Consider the following 17,181-nt stretch of genomic DNA (forward strand, 5'->3'; position numbering starts at 1 on the left):
TCATGTGTTTCCGGGGTGCAACCATGCCCCCATCTTCCCGCCGCCTCGAGTGATGTCAGAACGTCATCCTCAAGTTCGCGCCATGAGGGAAATGGACTTAACATCAACGACAGCAAGCTCCGCTGCTCATTTAAGTCACACAAACACATGTCATCAATATTGTCTTTTAATAAATCATTTTCCACTGTCGTTTCCAGGCTTAAAGCCAAGGGCGCAGTCAATACAAATGAAAAGAAAGACAATAAAAACAATAAACAGTCTGACGTCTACCCCCCTTAAGAGTGGCTGCTACCTCTCTCAGTAGGCGGACGATGGACGGGGCTGTGAAGGCATCACCGCCACGCGCATGCGCGTTGTCGACCGGGGTTGTCAACCTGGGATACCATCGTGTTCAGGCACTAGAGGGCCCCATAACACAACAAATAAAGACACAGAGGGCAGACGACAGAGATGTGACATCTCCACTCGCTTTGAGAAGTGAAAAGTGGAGGATGCTCACAGATTCTGCTTGGGTTTTCAAGACAATAACACGGTACTCCAATTCGCTGTCACCCCCCCTCACTTTTCGGGCATTCTGCATTCGCAAGCCCTGGGAGAGTCGGCCCATATTCTAGAGCAAGAGATCCTCTCGCTACTAGACAAGAAGGCTATATCTATAATACCCTCCGAACAGAGTCAGAGCGGCTTTTATTCCAAGTATTTCCTCGTTCCCAAACGGGGAGGGAACGGGATTCGGCCTATACTAGATTTGAGGGCTCTGAACAAATATCTCAAAAGATACAAATTCAGAATGCTCACTCACACATCTCTGTTGCGTCTCGTGCGCCAAAACAATTGGTTCACATCAGTCGACCTGAAAGACGCGTATTTCCACATCCCAGTATATTATCCACACAGGGAATATCTGAGGTTCGCCTTTCAGGGTGTCTGTTACGAGTACAGAGTACTTCCCTTTGGTCTGTCTCTCAGCCCACGAGTGTTTGTACGGTGTACGGAAGCCGCGATAGCCCCGTTAAGACAACAGGGTATTCGCCTGGCAACTTATCTGGACGATTGGCTCCTTCTCGCACATTCGGAGCAAGAGGCTATTACGCAGACGAATGTCCTCGTAAAACACCTGCTCGACCTGGGTTTTGTAATAAACACAGAAAAGAGCATGTTGTCCCCAGCCCAGACTGTACTCTTCCTGGGCCTACGCCTGAATTCGGTGCCCTTTACAGCCCGCCTGTCAGCAGAGAGAGTGAAAGCCTTCAGGGCTTGCCTCGCTCATTTCCAGCCACGCAAATATGTTCTCTTCAGATCATGTCTGCGGTTACTGGGGCTCATGGCGTCAGCTATCCTGGTGGTACGACTGGGACGCTTACACATGAGGGAGTTTCAGCGCTGGGTAGCTGCCCTCAGACTGGACCCCGTGCGTCATGGCGCGCGGAGAGTGATGGTCACTATGAAATGCGTAATGGCACTGCGCCACTGGCTGCACCCGACTTTTCTAGTACGGCGCGTGCCTATGGGTGCTGTCCTATCGCGGAAGGTGGTCACCACAGACGCATGTCTGACGGGGGGGTATATACGAAGGTCGACCTGTGAGGGGTCTCTGGAGCAGAGACCTCCAATGGTCACACATAAATTATCTGGAGCTTTTAGCGGTGTTCCTCACCCTGAAGCGCTTTCTGCCTTTTCTCAGAGGACATCATGTCCTCGTGAGGACAGACAACACGACCACAATATCGTATATAAACCGCCAAGGGGGTTTGCGTTCTCTCCAGTTACACATGCTGGCACGCAAACTGATCTTATGGAGCTGCGGACTTCTCCTCTCTCTGAGAGCGTACCAGGAGTGATGAACCTCGGGGCAGATCTGCTGTCCAGAGGTGCACCACTATATGCAGACTGGACTCTACATCCAATAATTGTGAGTCAGCTGTGGGTGCGTTACGGCCGGGCCGCGGTGGATCTGTTCGCATCAAAAGAAAACGCTCAATGTCAGCTGTTCTTTTCAATGCGCGATTTAAACGCACCGTTAGGCGTGGACGCGCACGCTTGGCCTCCGGTCCTTCTGTACGCGTTCCCACCCCTGGCTCTGATACCCCCAACTCTGGCCAGAGTGAGAGAACAACGCCACACACTGATCCTAATAGCTCCACACTGGCCTGCAATGTACTGGCTGGCGGAGATATATCAGCTGCTGTGCGGGCAGCCGTGGCAGCTCCCGCTACGCAGGGACATACTGTCTCAGGCGGGGGGGGGCGATCTTTCACCCACACCCAGAGCGCTTGGCACTATGGGCCTGGCCCGTGAGTGGTGTAACCTGAATACAGTGGGACTCCCTCAGAAGGTGATAAACACTATTCAGAGTGCAAGAGCTTCCTCCACCAGGTCCCTCTATGACTGTAAGTGGAGGGTGTTTGAGGAGTGGTGCCTTCAAAAAGGACACATCTCTTTTCAATGTCCTGTCGGGGTGATTCTATCATTACTACAGGACCTGATTGATAAACACAGAGCTTTCTCTACGATCAAAGTATACCTGGCTGCTATTGCTGCATGCCATGTGGGCTTTGAGGGAAAGACGGCTAGCCAACATCCCTTGGTCTGCCGTTTTATGAAAGGGGCTCGCAGGCTCCTCCCTGTTTCCAGGTCACTGGTGCCCTTATGGGACTTGGCAGTGGTTTTAGATGGGCTCACTCTACCTCCATTTGAACCCTGGAAGAAGCTGACATGAAACACCTGTCACTGAAGACAGTGTTGTTACTGGCTCTGGCATCTGCCAAGCGAGTCAGTGACATTCAAGCGCTCTCTGTACATCCTTCATGCACTCAGTTTGCCCCGGGGCAAACAAGAGTGTTGCTGAAGGCAACCCTGCCTTTGTACCTAAGGTGGTTGGCTCATGTACCCCCATTGACATTGAGGCATTTCCTCCGCCACTGTGTTCCTCTGAGGAACAGCGGCCGAATTTGCTGTGCCCAGTCCGTGCTTTACGCACCTATATGGACAGGTCAAAAGAGTTTCGATGCAATTACCAACTCTTTGTATCCTGGGCTAACCCTCATAAGGGCAAGCCCGTTACCAGGCAACGGCTCTCCTACTGGATTGTGGAAGCGATTGCTCTGGCTTATACGAGTCAGGGTTTGCAGGCACCAACGGGCCTGCGTGCTCATTCGTGGACTGGCTACATCCTGGGCTTTGTTCAAGAGTGTTTCCATCCAAGACATTTGTGCAGCAGCGAGCTGGTCCTCACCGCTCACTTTTGTCCGCTTTTACAGGCTAGATGTCTCTGCTCCAAGTGTGGCCCGCGCAGTGCTGGGCCCCGTGTTGAGACAGGGTTCTACCTGTTAAGTTCTGGTTGTTTTTGGTGATTTTCTAGATAAGCATGTCTAGCAATACAGGAGTTTCAATATCCCATAGTGAGACATTGAACGGAGTGTTATGAATGAGAACTATAGGTTACTTACGTAACCCCAGTTCTCAGAGTAACATGAAGTGAGATGTCTCACCAGACGGCCCTTCTTGCCTAGGCGAAGAGAGAAGAGGTGCTTATTTTTGAATGACGCTGCGACGTAGCGCAAGCTACTTAAAGGGTGGGTGGATTCCCTGACGTAGACGTCAAGATCACCAGCCAATCAGGATTGGCGTAATGAGATTGATGCTTCTGTTTGCATACGCGTTGAGGCGCATCCCATAGTGAGACATCTCACTTCATGTTACTCTGAGAACTGGGGTTACGTAAGTAACCTATAGGTTGCCTTCCTGTCATCGAGAATGACAAAGATCCTCAGTGAAGCACAAGCCCATGTTTCTCACTACATTGTAAGTACAACTTATTAAAAAGATCAGTTCAATGCAACTAATGTCGTCTTAGTGTTATTGCATGATGTTAAAATTGGTTTGCCATGAATTTAGTGATGGATTGTAAACATTTGAAATGTAGCATTTAAGTGTTTCTCAGTTACAAGGTTGTTGTTTTAATAAATCAGACACTGATGGTGCAGCGCTGTACTGTGCCTCTTTATATAGGCATTTTTTCCTTAACAAATAGTTTTTGCGCTGATCAGGGGGTACTTGGCTGCATTTTTTTTTCAAAGGGGGTACATTATTGAAAAGAGTTTGAGAACCACTGCCTTAGTTGATCAAAAAGACGAGTCACATTTCTTTATAGATGAATTCGGCCAATTTCATACAGTAACTCATTCGGTTGCATGTTGAGAAGGTGGATCAAATGTAAATACTTTCAAGCACTCGCAGGCAGAAAACCCAGTCGGATGGCAGCTGATGGTGGGACATTTTGTTTCCATCCAATCGTAGGACCTTTATCCTGGAGTAGGAAAGAGGTCCCACCTCTCTGCAGAAACTGGTCACGTTGAACTCTGTTGTGAACAGAAAAAAAGACAGACATTTTCCAACATATACAGAACATATGGTATTATTAGAGACTCATTAATCACCAAAGTGACAGCTAAATGCTTGTCAAAGCTCTGCACATAGTAAATCAGTCAAGCAAGCTATGATTTGACATCATATACATGTGTTCATCGTGAATTATACAGATAAAGCACTTCCTGTGAAGATTGCCTTATCATATAAGGTTTATCAGTCTGCTTTTCGTAGTCTTCATTTCCTGAGAGTCTAGCAGGTGCCACAGTGAAAACGGAGGATGAGGAAACCACAATGCCTTCTTCTGCTTTCTCGCTTAATTTCAGTTGTAGGGCCTCCCTCGGGGCTGAGGCTGTAAGCTTTGGCAGACAAGGAGCTTGGTAGCTGTCTCGCTGCTAGCTAGACGGTGAGGTGAGTTTTTGTGAAAGTGTTTTGCCGTCTGAATGTCCCATTATTACACGGCCCTAGCTGTCTGAAGCTTGACAGGTCCAGAACACTTTCACTTCACGCACGCCAGGTCATTGCTTCAGGATAGTCTTGTAGGCCAATGTGGCTAAAAGACTGCCGCAATGTTATTAGAGTCCTCCTATGGCCAAAAAAAGCCATTGATGGGGAGCAGAGAGAGAGAGAGAGAGAGAGAGAGAGAGAGACAAGTGAGACTGAGACAGAGATGCACTTCCTCCTGAAGTGCCAAACATTCAACGAAGTAAGGAGCGTTTATTGAAACAAGTTGAACTCTGTAATCCCAGGTTTCAAGGAGGTTGATGACCTCTCAAGACTGAGAGTACTCCTAGGAGAAGGAGACAAGGCACATCTTGCTGCCTAATATGTATACACATGCCACAACCAGAGGGACAGTGAATGAGACACACACACACACACACACACACACACACACACACACACACACACACACACACACACACACACACACACACGTTGAAATGTAATTGTATCACTGTATATGTATATCATCACTAATATGTAAACATTTGAAATGTATGTTAATGGTGTTAATTATTTTGTATTGTGATGCTTTGGCAACATTGTTTAATTTAACTTTCATGCCAATAAAGCCCCATTGAATTGAATTGAATTGATTAGAGAGAGAGAGAGAGAGAGAGAGAGAGAGAGAGAGAGAGGAGAGAGAGAGAGAGAGAGAGAGAGAGAGAGAGAGAGAGAGAGAGAGAGAGAGAGAGAGAGAGAGAGAGAGAGAGGAGAGTAGAGAGAGAGAGAGATAGAGAGAGAGAGAGATAGAGAGAGAGAGAGAGAGAGTAGAGAGAGATAGAGAGAGAGAGAGATGGGGGAGGAAAGAGGGGACGATCAAGAGGGGAACAGCATGTGCTTCTGGCTCGTCTGGCACTCTTCCCTCTGAATCCATCACAGATGTTTTCATACCACTCTGCTCTCTTCTTCGCTAACCTACTTTCCCCCCATATCACCACCCAATATTCCCTCCACCCTCTTCTTGCTTTTTCTCTTACAATGTCTCATAGTTCCCTCCCTTGTTTTTATTCTCTCCCTTCTTCCATCTCCGACTCTCCTCAGCCAAACACCAGCCCCTCTTGTTCGAATGCTGTGATGAGGCCCGCCCAGCTGTGTTGAGGTGCTGCGACTTCACGTCACGTTTTCCACATTTTTGCTTCTCCCTCACAGCATGGTTTGGGTGTTTCACCTCAACAGGTGGTCAGCCACATAACTCAGTTATACTTTACTTCACTGTCCCAAGATGTGAGTGCTTTTTGGAATTGTAAAAGGTAGGAATGTGTTTACACCTGTGGGAAATTAGAGTTTCACAGACGTGAAGTCAGTGACTCTGTTACAATAACAGTTTGAAAGGTGATTGCATTTGTATGTGTGCACCTCACCTTGTATTTCATTGGCCTCCAGGTAGAGGTACCTCAGGGTGGTGGGGACTGTGGGAACTGTTTTTAGTTTGTTGTAAGAGAGGTCCAGTTCCACCAAGCTGGAGAAATTGAAGACCTTCTGGTGGATGACGCCGCTACGCAGACTACAGTTACTCAGACGAAGGTACTTAAGGTTGAAAAATCCCACAAAACTGTCTTCATTCAGCGCAGAGAGCGTGTTATTGGATAGATAGAGCTGCTCGACAGAAGGAGATAGATGTCTGGGGACAGCGGAGAATAAATTACTACTGAGGTCCAGCAGGTTCAGACTGACCAGACCTGTATGAAGAGGGTAAAAACACATAAGCACACAAAGATTACTAATGACTCATTTGAATGAAAGAGAGAAGAAATGTAAGCAAATTATAATTGCCAATATTATTAAGTGTTACATTTCATGGTTTGATTCCATTTAATGATTGTCTACTGTGTTCCTTGCAAAACCTCTCTTCTTTTCTGCATGCATAAAGGAAGGAAGCTATACCTTACCTTTAAAGTCTCCCTCTGTGATGGTTTGTAGTTTGTTTCCCTGCAGCAGAAGCAGTGTCAGGTTGTGCAGGTTCTTTAAAGCTCCAGGACTGATGCTGCTGATTTGGTTGTGGGCCAGTCGCAGCTGCTTGAGTCCAGCTGGTAGAGCGCTGGGCACTGATCTCAGGTGGTTGTGATTGGCAAAAAGGTAACACAGCTCGGTCTGGTTCTGCAGCCCGATCTGGCCCAGTGTGTCGCTCTGCAGCTGGTTGTGATCCAGGATGAGCCAGCGTAGATCAGTAACGTTGGCCAGAAAAGAGGAGGACAGGGACGAGATGTTGTTACCCTGAAAAGAACAAAAAATACTTTGATGTAACGCAGTTAAAATCAAATGTTTACAGTAAAGTGCAGTGTTGGTCAGCCGCTGTGGGAAGTGTACAATGTGAACAGGAAATTAAAAACCCCGGAGGGTTAGTGGTAGTAGGGACAACACAAGCCCAGTGTTTGTTTTACCTGTAGAAACAAGTATTGAGTCCTCTCCGGCAGGTGGTCAGGGGTGTCTGCCAGGCCTCTGTGGTCGCAGTAGAGCGCAGTGGGCCACTGGAGGGGGCAGTCACACTGCTGAGGGCAGGACTGGGGGTTGTTGGCTCTCAGCCAGGCTGAGTCCAGCCGTCCCTGCAGGCTTATCACACTTGGCTCTCCTAGCAGGCGATTAATCCAGAGAGGAACACCTCCGTAGTCCATGTGAACTTCAATAGTGGCTGAGGCAATGTTAAAAACACACAGTAGCACCAACATGGCACAGCACAGGAGAGCCATGGAAACGTCAGATATTAAAACCTGCAAATAAACATACAAATAAAGTTTCTTTAAAACATAAACACATTTTACAAAAGACAACAATGAGCAAAGTATAATGTTGTTTAAAGTTGTATAATTTATTTGTTGTGCCTCTGTAAGAGCTTGGTCAAGTCTTAAAAACGTACCAAAATGATATCGGGTTTTGGCATTTGCACGGGAACATTTTAAACAGAAAGCCTGCTGGTCATTGAGTTTGGGGTGGGCTCCAAGTCAAGGAAAGTCTATTAACCCTGGGGTTTTGGAGCTTGACCCATACTTCCTCTGCAGCATCAGTTTTGACCTTTCATTTTTACACATGGTGGTCGAGTCGCTTTTTTTGTTTTTGCCGGTTGCTTGCTGAGTGAAATGACCCGGAAGTATTTAAGTGCCAGCCATGATAAGAGCTGTTGAATGCTCCCCTTTAATCTCCTTTAATATGCAGGACCCTTTGCTAAAATAGGAGAACATACTGTCCTACAATTGGACTGTCAATACCATTCTTATGAATTTTCATTTACACCCCATTTCATTTTACATCTAAATTGGAACAGAGATATCACAGAGGATAAATCCAAATAACCAAATGTTTGTTTTAATGTCCTTTAATCTGTCTTTTGCAAGTGCCCCAACTTGGGTTGAAGTACTACATTGGTTAGTTGTGCCTTTAAGAAATTATGCAAACTGTAAGCTTTTGTAGTTAAGATGAACAAATATTTCAGTGTGAGCCCATAAAACATATTTTCACAGAAGCCCCTCTTCACGATGTTTTATAGACTTAGAATGAAATGAAAAAGAATTGCATTGTACTGTTCGATGTGAAGCACAAATGGAGATGACTGCTTTTGCACACATAATTCAAACTGCTGCATATGAGAGGGAAGAAGAATACAATTTTTCCACTGCATGCACAGCTGTAGATGATTACGGTAATAGCCACAAAGTTGACAGCCACAGAAGCACACACTCACACACACAGACTCTCAGTTACTGTATGACATAGCAGCTAGTGAAACCTGTTTGCATCATCAAAACGTTTGACTTTATCAGCATGTTTGCAATGTTCCACTTTACCTTTCTTACCCTCAGCAGTCTTTACAGTACATGCTAAAACGGTTTCCCAGAGATAAACACGGTTATGCAATCATGCCTCATCAAGCCAGCGTTAAGTAAACAGACACACAATGTGGATTAGATAATTTACAGTTCTGCCTGCCAGAGAGGAAATGGAGTGACATGAGAAACCAATAACAGACACGTACCTGTTTGACCAGGAGCTACTGAACGGAGACAAGTTGTCTTGAATTCCCAATGAAGCCCACAGGAGCTGCAGGAAAATATGTGTGTGTGTTAATGCGTCGGCATCATAGGTCGGCATGTGTATGTGTGTGAAGTTACTGGCAGTGTTTACCCACTGTCTGATACATTCCTCTTCTTCAAACGCTGCCCATAACCCTAACCCTCCTCCATGATATCCCCCTGCCTTCTACCAGCCCTTTGTAATAGCTAAACCTGCAACATTTGGTGGCAATGTGTTTGCTTGTACCCTGAAAATAAATTACATACAAAGAAGAAGGAAAAGAAGAAAAAATATGACCTGAAGTGGGATTGTATTCTGATGGTAGATATGAGAACATTTTGATCAGCATTCAAGTATATCTCCCTAAGTGTGTGTGTGTGTGTGTGTGTGTGTGTGTGTGTGTGTGTGTGTGTGTGTGTGTGTGTGTGTGTGTGTGTGTGTGTGTGTGTGTGTGTGTGTGTGTGTGTGTGTGTGTGTGTGTGTGTGTGTGTGTGAGATTGGGTCTAGTATGTGTTCTGCTTGGAGGAATTCAAACCTCAAAGTACCTGGGGAGCCAAGGAGACCATTTTGTGTGTATCTTTGTATTTGTGTGTGTGTGTGTGTGAGGAAGAAGAAACTCCTTCCAAGCATCAGAGGAGAGGAAAACGATTCCAGATTCCTTCCCCCAAAATACGAAGGGAGCACTGTGAGAAAAGAAGAACGGTGGATATGTCTGCATTGGAGCATGGAAAGGGCGCCCTCCGGGAAGAACACAGGGAACGACACCCACAATGGAGCTTCATTTATGACACGTATAATGATGCCTGTTTCTTGGGGGGTAAAAAAGAGGTTATGGAGCATTTTCTTTTAACCATAAACAGTGAACATAGCACATTTGTGACTGTAAATGCAGCTTCCACCCTCTCAGTTCGTGCCATGTGGTATAAACGTTATGAATGTGTTGGCCATCAAGATAAATATGTGTGTGTGTTTGGTTAAAGCGGTGCTTTGAGCTTTCTATTCAGATGTAATTTTAGACTTAGGTTTATTATTATCCTCAAACTTGTTTACATTTTGCAGCATTGATTAATATTATCGTTACTGCTGGGTGCATTTATGTGTGAACGACATGAAGATTTGCAGAGCGGTGAGCAGTACTCTAGTTGAGGGGGGATGAGGGGGGATGGCGGTGAAATAAAAATGGTCAAAATCATCCCCCTTCTAAAACTGCCATTCCCCCTTTCCATCCCTTATGTCATTTTATCAATGAACGTGGCACTGGTATTACTGCTATTTCAACATTAATTTTGCGCATTTTGAGTAAAATACTGTGGGCGAGGGAGCACGCACACACGCAATGACATTTTTACCAAGTCACTGACGCTATACTATGCGAGTGCCCTAGAGGGCGCCAGAGCGCCGTGATGCGCCTGTTTGAGCGATGCCAGAAGCGCAGGTAACGGTCATCACAATGGCCAAGCAACCAGGTGGACAACGCGATCTGAGGGACTTCATATTTAAAAATACTAAAAATAACATTTCAGGTAAGTCAAGAGTCAGTAATCTTAGTCATTACTCATTACTTTAGTCACCAAAGGTGGAATCTATGGACATAAGCAGCAATAATAACTTAGTTTGGAGTTTAGCTACGTTTTTCTCTCGTGTTAGCTAGCTGGTAAGACTCAAAACTGTTGATGAAATGATACCACCAGCACCAGAAGAGCTGAAACCCCTCCTTCAAGCAGTGAACACTCTGGCCATCTCCACAGCTGAGTGTGAACGTGGGTTTAGTCAGATGAACATTTTAACCACAACTAGAAGCTCCCTAGAGGTAAAAAGCATGTCAGCCTTGCTTTTCATCAAGTGTTGGCCATCCACTGAACAAGTTCAGACCAGAGGTACATGTCAAGACTTGGCTTCAAAGCCATTGCTTAGCTAACAATCCGAAAGCAACAGCCAGAAAAATTGAGACCAAAAAGCATGATTATAAAAATCTTTGGAAACTTCTATGAGATGGGGGAGAGTGGAGTAGGCAGCCATTGACAACATTGGTCCTATTTTGTATTATCTGTATAATCTTTTAATATATTTTCATATTTTGTAAACAATTTCAATTTGTTAAAAAAAGTAACATTGGGAATGTTAACATAACATATTTGTAATTGAACTGCAATAAAATGATGACGGATCAATATTTTTCTAATTTGTTTCCTCTAATTTTTTATGAAGTGTTTAATTTACATAATGATTGAATTAATTACGATACAAATGTAACCCTTTAGATACCAGTTTTGATCGTATACCAGTAACTGCTTTTTTGAAAAAATACACTATAATTCAATATTCTAAAAACTATTTTGACTTTATTATTAGTATCATCAGTTGATCCATCTGAATAATAAATTAGGGACTGTTAACCTACAAGATTTGTACCATAGACTTCCATTATAACCACATTTTTGGATCCCCTCCCCCCCTTTAAATTAAAGTGAAAAAAATATTTTGCACTAATTGTCCTCTGCATTTGACCCTAAATGTTAGTGGTGCCATGGCAGCCCGGGGACCGACTCTAATTCTGAGGTGCCTTGGTCTGGTCAAGAGCAATGAAAGGAGTATCTGAACATCCATAACATGCATGTTGTTTTAGGAGTATAATAATTATCTTTATGCTGGTTGGTCTCCCACCCTCGGCGGGTTATCAGCACAAATGATGTCCCCATATGATCAAATCCACCCTGATTTTTTTTTACAACTTGAGTACTGGCGGTGAGTGGTGTGAATCTGTCGTGTAAAGTAGGCACTTGTAGTTCATGTCCCTCAAAATGATATTTTGTGTCAGCGTCTTTTTATACTTGTGTATTGTACAATACCAGGTTATTTTTGTGGATTTCAGTTTGAACCATAGTGGTGGAGTGATAGACAATCCAACATTGCCATGCCACTTCCATGCTCCAAAACTAGGAGAAAATAAATAATATAATTTTCCATTCAACATTCAATCGTATACATTGTGTTACCACCCCTTGTTCTGCTGTTCATTGTTGAAGATTTCTTGTCAAGCTGTCTCAGGTTTTTTTGAATTTCTAACTGGTTGGGTGAAGGTTTCTTGAAACGAGGTGCACAGTGTGCCAGCAGCAGCTTTTGGCAGATCCTCACCAAGCTACACACCCTGCTCACTTTCTGTCTGGTTTTTGTATCAACAGGGGAGGGAAATGGAAAAGGCCTCCTTCCATCTCCTGCTGGCTCACATCCCTCTGCTCCAGAATAACACCGTTCACTGAAACATTACAAGCCCTGCTCACAAATATTCAGCGTACTCACACATTGAGTCAGTGTTAACTTAGATGCATGCTTTTGCTTTATGAATATTGAAATGTTCCTCATAAAAACATCTTGTTATTTTGAGCCCTGAAAGGGACATTTAGGTAAAAAAAAGCTTGAAAAGCTTAAAGGTCAGTTTAATTCTGGGTCTGCATAGAACCATGGAAACAACTCAAACAATGGAGTACACATACCCGTGAGAGAGGTTCAAAGAAATATTTAGATATGTCATAAAATATAAAGATAAGACCAATAAGACAATAATTAGTTAGCTAGCACTGACTCCAACAGATCATGTTGTTGCTCCAGTGATGGGGTTTGTGCTGGCTGAATTAGATTTGCTTCATGCTCTAACTGAAGCTTCAAAGTTGTCTCCTAACAGCACCAACTGATGATAGCTAATTTTGTCTAATTTCTGATGAAAAGTAAATGAATCAAAATCTGTGCCTGAACATGGTCACAGCTATGTGCACAGCTCCCATCCAGTGATGTGCCAACATCAACATCACACTGTGCATAACTGCACTGTTTGTACAATGACTTTGACCTGCACTCGCGTCTGCACACTTACAAGTAAATATATCCAACAACCAGAACTCAAAATATGCGTAAATCCTAACAGTTAAGTAATAATTGTATTTTTGTATTATTTGTTTTACCTTGTTTTAATCTGTAATGTCCTGTTTTTCACTCTCACTCTCTTGCTGCTTTAACTGCTGAATTTCCCCATGGGATCAATAAAGGGCCATATTATCTTATCTTTTCTTAAAACATTTTAAATTCATTATTCAAGTCAAAATAACAACATTTCTTCCTATGTTTTAAATCAATACAGATGTTATGTAAAAAGAAGATGTTATATTAACTGTCTGTGCTCTGATGCATTCAAAATTAATAACAGGAAATGTAATGAGTCAGCGTCTTTTCACAACAGTTACATTTCCCATCGCAGAAATTGCCCTCAGGTGGTTTCCTGTTTGAGAGCTGGCAGAAGCAACTTGTAAGATATTGTAAGGACACGCCTACAACTGATCCCTGAAAACCACAAATACTGGTGAAAATGTTTCATATAATTGCAGTCTTACCTTGTTTGGCTATGTGTCTGTAAGCATTTTGAGAAGAACATATTTTTTAGATATTACAGAGGCAAGAAGACTACTCTCTAAACATGGATTTAAACAATATTAGATTGTAATATGTTTCAATGGTAAATCCCCTTTGCAAATGTTTTATGATAACATAAATGCATTCAACATGTGTACATTCAGGATAACACTGAACATAAGCATAACTTAAGTTTATTTAAAAGAAAACTGACATGGTAACATCAGTTACATGTTTAAAAATCCAGTCAAAAACCGCTGAGAAGCGGGCTGCAAAACACGCTGTTCTAATATAAATCGCTGTTTCTTTATACGTCATACAAAAACATAATGCATTTGATTATGTTATGTTGTTATATCGTATTAAATGGTAGGCTTAAAAACTTGATTCTAATTGCTCAATTTGGACATTCAGATGTTTGCTGTTACTTGATAGCAAAGTGATGCTATCAGCGGCGCCGGATTCATTTCAGAAGTGGGGGGGCCAACAAGTGCGTGTGTATGTGACATAAGAGGCTTCTCAATACTCAAATTTCCCCTCCTCGACTGCTCGACTCCTCGGTCCTCCGGTAGTGACACGGAAATGAATTTCAGCGCGCCATTTTGAAGGACGTCTCATTTCTCTAAATGCACACCGAGGACCGAGCATCGAGGGCATCGAGCGTCGAGGAGGCTCTCTGGAGGAGCTATAACCGAGGATACACTGATGGTTCCTCCACGGATGCATTTCCGGGAACGGTGGAGGCGTGACGCACGGGCGGACTTATCTCAGCCAATGACAGCTATGCATGCATCCCCTGGATATTATTTTAGAAACTGCTTTCATCGCGTCGCGATGTTTCCAGTGAGAACAGCTGTAAGGTCCATGCAGAAAGCAGAGCAGTGTGTATAATATATATCACTCAGTATAACAGGCCTACTCTCTTTATTTGCTTTAGTTTATCTACAAACAAAGAGTCGATATTTTTCTAAGACCATTGCTTCACATAATAAAATACACAACGGCTTATGCTTTAGGAGCTGTAGGTGTGTGTGGTACAGTGTGTAGGTGTGTGTTGTACAGTGTGTAGGTGTGTGTTGTACAGTGCGTAAATGCGGCGGACAGACGGGTCTCAGTTGGTTTGGTGTCCTCTGCTTACTTTTAATAGGCCTACTTGTGAATACAATTTTTGGCCCGTAATTTCAATTCCCCATTTCAGCGACCAGAGAGAGGGGGGGATATATCCAGTCTCTGATTGTGTTACGTTATTATGAGAGTGCTCTCATACTTTAAATTGTATATATTTATATAAATATATTTGTGTGTGTGTCTGTAGCCTGTTATTGTCTCATTATACCGCACTCTCAATGAATTCAAAGTAAATATGTGGGGGAACAATGTTCAGCTGATCTAACAGAGATACAGCGCTATGCAGTGCTGGCATTGGGCCGGTACTCACCGGTACGCAGTACCGGCACTTCTGGTTCTGACCCATGGAGTACCGGCACTTCTTGCTCAGTACCGGCATGCTGGCGGTACTCCGGTACTCATGCACCGTGCCAGTACTCAACACTCTCCCGCCGTTCTTATTATACATCCATATATATATATACAGTCGATCGCGAGATGTGTCTAAAAATAGAACAACAATATTCTGTTTTATCGTTAATGTCCTATAACATAATCTTCCTGTGCCAGAATAATGCACTTGAACGCATCAAGGCTTTGTGATTGGCCGGCGTGACCCCATGTGTCGGGGCGTGGCTGGTGGACAGTGGGCACTATTTCTCTGACGTTGTCCGTGTCAACAGGAGTGACAGTCCGCACACACACAAGACCGCAATTATGGCAGAAGCAAAATATATAATTTTCCCTCCGAGTGGGAGGATCATTATTTTTGTATCTATTCCAATTCAAAGTCCATCTGTCTCATCTGCAATGCGAGCGTGGCTTTATCGAAGAAGGGTTATTTAGGAGCGGCATTTCAAAACAGTGCACAAACGCTACGAGACGGAATTCCCTCCTAATTCTGCCCTACGCTCCAAAAGGGGAGGGGCCTGAAAGGACAGCTAAATGCACAGCAGTCCATTTTCACCAGGCCCAACAACAAGAGCAAGGCTGCTACCAAAGCATCTTATCGTGTCAGTCACGTTCTTGCGAAACACATGAAGTCTTTCAAAGACGGCGAAGTTGTGAAAGAAGCATTCCTGGATGCTGCCGATGCGTAATAAAAATAACAGTAGCATTTCAACAGGTTTTTGATATAATAAAAACTCAAGTTAGATACCGTTATTAATCAGCTGTACGTTTTAGTTTGTTTGAACTTATTCATTATAATTATTGTACAAAATGGTATAAGAATGCAAACTTAAATTGATTATAGTCTATTATCAATTCAGGTTAAGAAACTAGTGTTGCTTGCATCCTATTTTAAAGGCATTTATTTTTATACTCTACTAAAAGGCAACAAAAAAAGGGTTTGATTCTATTAATTTTGTCTTTTTTATTGTACTGTTGCAGCAGATTCCTGTGTAGCTTCAGATCTGAGTTGTCTTATTAGTAAGCCTCATTTATACTTTTGTAGCAACACTATTTTTATATAATGGCAAAGAAAGGGTTCAGAGTCTTTTCTTTTTTCCTGTGTCATATGTGGCAGCACTGTTCAATGTTTATTGAAAACATGACCCACTGTATGTGACGTGTGAATAAACACCAACTCTGTATCAACAACACTATTGTGTAACTTCAGTTAAATACTTGTATGTGTGTTGATTAGAAAGAGGTAAGATAAAGGATCTGCAGTATTTTATGAAGTATTAATCATACAAAGGTCAGTTTTATACAAGTAGAAATGTGTATTTACCTGGTAGTAGGCTGTCAGTAATGGCTACGCCTCTCTATTTGGACTGGTAGATCTCGGCAGACTGGCAACATTAAAAGTAGCTCTCGGTTCAAAAAAGGTTGGGCACCCCTACTTGCCAACCCTCCCGATTATCGCGGGAGACTCCCGTTTTCCTCCCGGGGTCATATTTATCCCGCATGTCTCCCGATTTCTGACTAAATCTGATTTGTTTCATTCTAACATAACGCACCAAATGTTACTTTTTCCACACTGACTTCAATACAGCTACACCATTGTTTGGTTTGGTAACGTGTCTCTTTAGTAGCGCGAGCAAATGAAAGTCTGAGAGGGTCTTCAGGAGGAAGATAGTCAGAGAAAACAGAACAAGAATGGACAACTCAACCCTCTGCTCACTCCTTTCCTGTACATTAAACTATACAGACCAGCCCACACATATGACAGCGCAGTTGCTCATTCCATCTCTTCTTTTTTCCTGCTACGCTCTTGTTTGACAAGCTGAATGTTGACTGGTGTTTGACTGAAGTAAGCTCTGTATAAAGTTCCAGTTATTAACTCGGTATTTAGAAAGCTGTCATCTCCACATTTGGAGAAAGTTACAAGCCGTTTGACAGCAGCACATCTGCATATTTCACAGAAGGCTCGTTTAGTGGTTTTGCAAATAATTAACCACTCTGTTTTTGTACCATTCTGCATTGAAGTACCTTTCTCTTTGCCCAAATAAGCTTTTATTTGCCCGTCACAATGTCCCGACAACAAACCTCCATGCAGTCGGAACCAGCCTGTTTCGGTTCAACGATGCCGGCGGCGGCGGTTTTGACAGCCTCTGCGGCCGCAGAGCTGCTGCTGGGGTTCATCTGGCTGCGCAGGTTCTATGGTTGAAGGACCAGCCTCCGGAGTTGTGGATGTCAGGGATGTGACATTCAAGTTGTTGAATTTCAGCTTAGTTTAACTGTATTTTGTTTTCTTATGCGCCGGTTCTTCTGACATGTTTGCAAGTTTATCTATCTAGGTTAACGGCTGACACACACTGAACAACGTAACACATAACGTAAACA

At 43.5% G+C, this 17,181-nt stretch overlaps 1 protein-coding gene across 2 annotated transcripts; it reads right to left on the bottom strand.

Annotated features, from left to right (window-relative positions):
* Window positions 1–4,120: 4,120 nt before the first annotated feature.
* Window positions 4,121–8,902, bottom strand: zgc:113307 (uncharacterized protein LOC553753 homolog). Of its 2 annotated transcripts, none has more exons than XM_034218375.1 (5): window positions 8,843–8,902; window positions 7,257–7,583; window positions 6,765–7,089; window positions 6,237–6,554; window positions 4,121–4,361 (listed from the first exon to the last, which is right to left on the bottom strand). In XM_034218375.1, the coding sequence occupies exons 2-5, from the start codon at window positions 7,560–7,562 to the stop codon at window positions 4,210–4,212; spliced, it is 1,101 nt and encodes a 366-aa protein (XP_034074266.1). In that variant the 5' UTR covers window positions 7,563–7,583; window positions 8,843–8,902; the 3' UTR covers window positions 4,121–4,209. The 2 variants fall into 2 exon arrangements, with proteins under 2 accessions (XP_034074266.1, XP_034074267.1); XM_034218376.1 differs by lacking the exon at window positions 4,121–4,361 and adding an exon at window positions 6,010–6,143.
* Between the last annotated feature and the right edge of the window lie 8,279 nt (window positions 8,903–17,181).

Source organism: Gymnodraco acuticeps, unplaced genomic scaffold (genome assembly GCF_902827175.1).
Source record: "Gymnodraco acuticeps unplaced genomic scaffold, fGymAcu1.1, whole genome shotgun sequence".
Classification (NCBI taxonomy): Eukaryota; Metazoa; Chordata; class Actinopteri; order Perciformes; family Bathydraconidae; genus Gymnodraco; species Gymnodraco acuticeps.

Excerpts from the sequence above, each read along its gene's own strand:
- zgc:113307 (XM_034218375.1), bottom strand. The coding sequence starts at position 7,562 with ATGGCTCTCCTGTGCTGTGCCATGTTGGTGCTACTGTGTGTTTTTAAC. Across the intron at positions 7,090-7,256 it reads CTCAATACTTGTTTCTACAG|GGTAACAACATCTCGTCCCT; the intron begins GTAAAACAAACA and ends TGTTCTTTTCAG. Across the intron at positions 6,555-6,764 it reads CACAGAGGGAGACTTTAAAG|GTCTGGTCAGTCTGAACCTG; the intron begins GTAAGGTATAGC and ends CTCTTCATACAG.